This window comes from Diadema setosum, chromosome 8 (assembly GCF_964275005.1).
Source record: "Diadema setosum chromosome 8, eeDiaSeto1, whole genome shotgun sequence".
NCBI lineage: Eukaryota > Metazoa > Echinodermata > Echinoidea > Diadematoida > Diadematidae > Diadema > Diadema setosum.
In genome coordinates, this window is record NC_092692.1 from 39,753,774 (window position 1) to 39,760,420 (window position 6,647).

Sequence of the window (6,647 nt, forward strand, 5' to 3'; positions counted from 1 at the left end):
TGAAATGCTCTTGTAATAGAAGTTATTTCATAATCGTACCTGAATTTCTCAATGAATATCACGAAAATGCAGAAAAATCACCTCCCAGAATCTCCTGATGATACGATGACGGAGTAGTGCGCTGTCGCCGTTTGTATGTCGGACTTTTTTTTATGCATTCAATTTCTCGGGGTATGTAAAGATCGCGCAGCTGCCCTCTGTAGTTTCATGCGTGAAAGTGTCTGCCCCTCTGCGGCTGTAACGTGCTCCGGCTTTCGTAGAATATTTTTTCACTTGATATTAGATTTGTCCCTGTTAAGCAACAGCAGTTTTACCTAACTTGTGTATATTATTGTTGTTATTATTATTATATGTGTTATTACTATTATTAGTATTATTATATGTGTTATTATTATTTATATTATTGTTGTTATCATTATTATCATTATTACTATTATCACCACCACCATCATCGATCATCATAATCATCATCATCATTATCATTTTCATTTTTATTATTATCACTTCCACCACCATCATCATTTTATCATTCTTATTATCATTATTCTTATCATTGATATTTTCATAATCGTTAATGATTTTCATTTATAAAGTTTTCTTACAATATTTCTAATCACTTTAACCAATAATATACACGTAATATAAAATGGGAAAAAGTAAAATATGAACATATATTTTTTTTTTTTTGTGTGTGTGTGTTTGTGTGTGTGCTCACCCATTCGTCACCCTCTCATTTTCGTCACCCATTTGTCACACTCTCATCTAATTTGTTTTCTTCAGTATCATTATGGCCCTCCCCTGTCACAAATATATCACAAGTTAGCGCAATAAATCACAAGCAAATTGAAATTGAAATCACATTTCAACTTCGATAGACTGAAATATTCATTCCTTTGTAATATCATAATCGTGTTATAAAATTTGACTTAAAACAACATTTATTAACAGTATTTCAGCGTAGCTGGTAGTAGGGACCTATACATTGTTCTTGTGTATGATGACGTCACGTGGTAAACGATCGATCGAACAATTCTAATTACGAATTCTATCGACTACGAACGAGACGAGCGAGACGACAAGTCTAGGCTACAACGTTAGAACAGATTTTAAGGGAAGGTAGGTTTGTGCAAGGTAAACAAAATTGAAATTTAGTGGAAAATTTGTTGGAAATCAACATTTCTTACCTGCTTCCTTCTCATGTTGAGCGGTAAGTCAGGTATATTTATTCCATGGGCGTATCGGCAAATTTTGCGCTTAGTCCTACGCGTAATATCGCTTGCTATACGCAGTTACGCTATGCGCGATCATTAGGTCCCTGCGCGAGACCTAGTACCCTTACTATACATACCTTTATTCGGCTTTTTGTTACTGAACTGTCGTTAGTAAAACATCACAGTACAATCTCCATCTTTTCACCCTTCCCACTCGACATATGTCCTACAACGGTTTGCATGTATACACATCCACCGGCGTCATTGCAAATCCACTTAATACCTTACAATATTTAACCCGATGAGGACGAATCCCGAGTATACTCGGGCAGGGATCTATGGAGTATGGGAAATGCGTGTTGCTGCAAAATCAGCTTGTCCTCAATGGGTTAAGCTGTCTCAACTCACATAATGTGTGTAAAGCATCCAACTTCACTTTGTACAAAAAGCAGGATGCAATCCTATTACTGAAGTACAGGTAGTTTGTCCATGCAAACATATCGAACTACATGTGTAGAAAACAACCCAACAATTATAATTTTATAGCAAATTAGTACCAACCAATCACATCTGGTCATCCCAAAGAGGGCTAAACAAGTATTAGAGTGAGATTTGGCTGTAGGTAACCAAGATGTGTTTGTGATCAACCGTAGTGGTTTGAGAGTTTGGGGTTGTTTTTGACATTCCCGAATGACAGACTTTCAATGATATTGTTACCATGACAACCTATGGGAACAGATATATTCTACCCAGCCAGAGTAGTTCTGATGTTTACTTTCTTTTTTTTTTTCTTTCATTATTACATTTTTTTTTTCAGCCAGAAGCGCTCTAGGAGCGAGGAGGAAGAGACGGATGATATTTTCCCAAGAACAAAGCGGAGAGAGTTTTACAGGTACTGTTAAAAATGCACCATTATTACAGGATTTGTACACCAAGCTTCTTTCTTCATGTGAAGTAGGATTAAACTTTTATTCATGTTGTATCCTGGAAAAGAATATTTGCCAGTTCATCTTTTGCTTCAGACAACACTGAAAATTCTACTCTGTTGTGTGCATAATAAAGATCATCAAAGTCTGGATTCTTTATGCTTGTTTGCACATTTGGAAAATACTGGTTCTGTTAAATAGGCATTGACAGGTCACCTGTTGTGTGTGAGGCAGTTGGAATTTGGCAATACCTGGAAGTAGAAAGAATGATCATGGATATTATCTGTGTCCTTGCCTATATTAGAATAGCAGTAATGACGCTAAAACATTTTTTCAACACTTGGGTTTTCAAATGAGAACTGCCAAGATGCAAATTTTTGTGGCTGGCAAAATTTGACTTAAACAGTTATTTGTGACATTCAGGTTATGATGGTATGTTGTATACATGTTTTGATTCTCTCATCATTACAAAAGCATTGCGTAACTTTACAAAGGATTATTCCAAAGGGCACTCTTACTTTATTCGTGCTATGGAAATAAATGTTTGTTGTTTTCCCTGTAATGCCACAGGAATGAGAACCGTAGTGCAGCGTGTGAAGACCAACCTGATGGAGGCAGACAGACACACCCTTCTCAGGTTTGTTGGTTAGACTGTCTAGCGAGAGAGAAAATTCTTTGGTAAAGAGGGAGGACCTGGGACCTGTTTCATAAAAGTTGTTAACAGTGACAAGTTGTGATAGTTGTTAAAAGCTACTGAAATCCTTGCATCTGACTGGCTGAGAGCAAATTTGTCATAGAAATGTGGCAATTGTCACTGATAACAAGTTTTATAAAACAGGGTCCTGATTGACTGCAGATTCAAAGGGTTCTTCCTTCCTTTTGATACTTCATATTTGCATTGTATTTCTCTTTCTTCAGTGGTGGGGGGGGGGGGATGGTCAGGGGGTACGGGGCATCAGTCCATCCTGTGGTTTGTTCACATACATGTCCATCCATTAATTCCCATCTTTCCTGCCAATAGATCACAAAAAGTTCAATAAGTTGATTAGATTTTCCTTACTCTCAATGCAAGGGTAGACTTTGAGAAGTAAATAAACTGGTCAAATGTTGGAGAATTTTGGTAATGGTTAACTTTAACAGCCGTGGTAAGATTTCACATATGAATACTTGGGCATTAAAAGCTCTTAAAAGTGTATGTAAGGCTGAAATTTATAATTAAGCTGATTTCCTTCATGAAATGATACAATGAAAATTTGACTGGGGTAAGACTAGTCCCGTTTCATAAAACTTGTTATCAGTGACAAGTTGTCATAGTTGCTATAAGCTACTGAAATCCTTGCATCTGATTGGCTAGGAGCAAATTTGTCATAGAAATATGGCAGTTGTCATTGATAACAAGTTTTTGAATTTGACTTCTTATGCAGTGTACAAAACATCAAACATTTGTACATGACATGGAGATTACTTTGTATTCAAAGGAGGAATATATGTTTATTGCTTTCTCTGATATCTTTCAAATTATTATGGAATTTATTTCAAAGCTTATATTCAGGAGGAAGAGGGAATTGAGATGAAGATGTTGGCATGAAGAGACAAAGTTGAATTAGGGAAAGCCATTCTGTGCAATCTGCTCTTTCCTTTCTCAAACAGGTGGCATCCACTTCCACTTCGCCACTGCAGGGGCACCAAAGCCACCACGCCCCTCCCTCATTCTCTGCCAGCTTACCCGCTGGTAGCTCCGCCCAGAAACGTCTTCCACTGACCAGTGCGGACATCACGGCCACGCTTCAGAACACCCACCTGGACCACCCGGGCCACTCGCACTCTTCAGGGCTTCCACCTGTCGACGAACACTGCCCTCCGCTGGCAGAGAAAGAGACAGGCTCCCTCCTATCGCTTCATGATCCATCGATAGGACTACTCCCGGACGTCGTACACCAAACTTCTGAGGAGTATTACTCTCGCATCAATAGGTTGCTACGCACGGCTCATTTCGAGAAGTTAAAACGAATCGGGGATCCCAGCCTCCAGAATGCCAATGAAGGGGACACTTTCCACTGAAGGGAGAACTGTCCACCCCATACACAGTCTGTCTATCATGACAGTCGTCTGCAACTCAGTCTATGTCAATGCTTTGATTGCTGTCATCATATTTGTTTCTTTTATGATGCTTTTGCTGAAGGAACACCAACAAGATTTTTTGTTTTCTTCTATGAACCAAAGATAAAGGTATTGTTACAGATGGAATGACCCTATCTTACATTATTTTCTTCATTTGAGTTGCTGTGCAAATATGTGTAGTACTCATACTGTAGAAATACTCTTGAAGTCATATTTGTAGTGTTATATGATTATCTCAGCTCATTTCTACACTGGAGCAGCATGTTATATGCAGTTTTCAACTCTTATCCATACTTTGTAGACAGAAACATCAAGGCTATTGCAATGCGTAGAATTAACGTACATAATTAACACAAAGTGTAAGTCAACCAAATTTTATGCTACAAGTCATAGAAACTCAAGGAATGTACTTCAAAAGCCAAGTGAAGTCAATGTACCAGTTTAGTGCTTGATGAAGTTAAGATGCAAAATTTTTGCCATGCCCCACCCTAGTTTAAATATGAGTATGTATACAGAGATATATGCAAATGTTGGACTAAGGTGTATTCCTGATTGCTCACAAGGTTCCATTATGTCACTTTTACCTCTTTCTTCTGTTTTCCAAACTTCTATTTTCATTGTCATGTGGGAGCATGATTATACGTCAGGGTTATTTTATTTTTTTTCTCACTCTCTATGAACATGTGTCTTTCTTTGACACACAAGGTTTTATAAACTTGTGCTTTCTTGGTGTATCATGTGGTCCCAAGCATTTCACAGGACCTAACTATCCAATCTTTTCCAAGTGCTATTGTGGAATTTTCTGTTCACTTGAGTGATCTATCCTGTGCTATGCTGGAAAGATTCCACTTGACAGTTGCCCATAATGTGGTTTTAGCTATCTTTGGCCTTTGCTGCCTATTCAGTCCAAGTAACCTCAGTCATGAGTTCAGATGAGTGGGTATTATGAACTCTATACTTGGTATGTGCAATGGCTTTGGGTTCCGATCTTTCAACAGCACGCTGCATTTACAACATTTCTCAAAATGCTATATATGGCACGCCTGTAACACACTATTGTCTCCGAGGGGGTTTGTAGTTGCTGCAGAAAGTAGTGGCTGCTGGAGACGGGTGGCTGTTGTATACAGGTGGCCACTGAGACAGGTGATACTGTATAGTTCATTTACAATTTCAAGTAAGCACATCCTTGCAATTGTATTGGTGAAGCGGTATGCTCCAGAGGTAGTTTACCAGGTATTTCTCCAATTTATGAAGAGATGTAACTGGTAGATTGCCTCACTTCTAATAAGTAAAAAGATGTTGCAGTGTATGATGTCAAATTGAGCACTACTAGTAGTGTACTAAGCTCAACTACAGAGCATCAAAGGCCAAAAGAGTGTCGTGGTCAATATTGGTCCATCAAGGTGTTTAACTGTGTAAGCATGTTTGTGTAAGCCCATCGTCAGAGAATATCACACAAGATATTCAGTGATTTTGATTTGGCGCTGTGTGTCCAATCTGTGGCTTTATACTGGCTGCTTTGGAGTTTGAAATTTTCTGTGTGAATAAACATTCTCCTACTATGGCATATGAATAATTTTCTTACATCAACAATATTTTGGCAGGTATTTGAAAAATGCACAGACTGTTATATGGTAATGTTATTGTTAGTAGTTATCATCTGCTACTGTGCTTCTACATCTCATATTTGGCATTTACACTGACGCAGTCTGTAGTAATTCATCAGCTATATGCAGCTTAGGGCAGATCAAAGTGGCCACTTAGACAGGTGCCCTCTCATTTTGCTTGCCCAAAGGTGAGGTTAAGTTGCCCCCAGCAAGTGGACATTTTGGTTTACAGCACCCTGCCGCAGTACTTACGAAGCTGTTGCAGACATGTTTTGCCCGAAGTGAAATTATCTTTTTCAGCTGTGGTCACCCGCAGAGACTTTGCCCAGGCTGTATCACAGGGTTTAGATAAAAAGCACAAAATAAAATAAATTGCTTAAAGAGGGTCGTTTGCTAATAGTGCCTTTTGAGAGGTAGAGGGAGGGTGGGATTGTATATTATCGTGATACTGGAGTGGTGATACTAAAGCAAGTCATCAACAAGGCGTATAATAATTTTGTTTTTTGTTGTTGTTTTTTTTTGGGGGGGGGGGAACAAAGTGGGCTCAGAACTTTGGTTCTGGCTGCAGTGAATATTGTATCTGGCACTTTTCCAAAAATGTATCACAAATTTTCCGAACTTTATACTGTCTTGCACATTCAGACTCTTGATATGACAATATCAAGATTATTCTCAGCTGTTGACTGTGATTTTTCTCATTAGTTTCTATAGGCTCTCTCCCGAAACAGATGGATCATTATAATATTGTCAATTTATGGGATATCAGTTTATGTTCAAACTGT

The 6,647-nt window shown here is 38.4% G+C and overlaps 1 protein-coding gene across 1 annotated transcript in view; it reads left to right on the top strand.

Moving 5' to 3' along the window:
* Window positions 1-6,344, top strand: part of LOC140231475 (uncharacterized) — a 7,753-nt gene extending 1,409 nt beyond the window's left edge. Inside the window, exons 2-4 of the mRNA XM_072311606.1 lie at window positions 2,029-2,103; window positions 2,708-2,774; window positions 3,788-6,344. Coding sequence (XP_072167707.1) covers window positions 2,029-2,103; window positions 2,708-2,774; window positions 3,788-4,198 — 553 coding nt within the window. The 3' untranslated portion in view covers window positions 4,199-6,344. The remainder of the gene's footprint in view (window positions 1-2,028; window positions 2,104-2,707; window positions 2,775-3,787) is intronic.
* The last annotated feature ends 303 nt before the right edge of the window (window positions 6,345-6,647 follow it).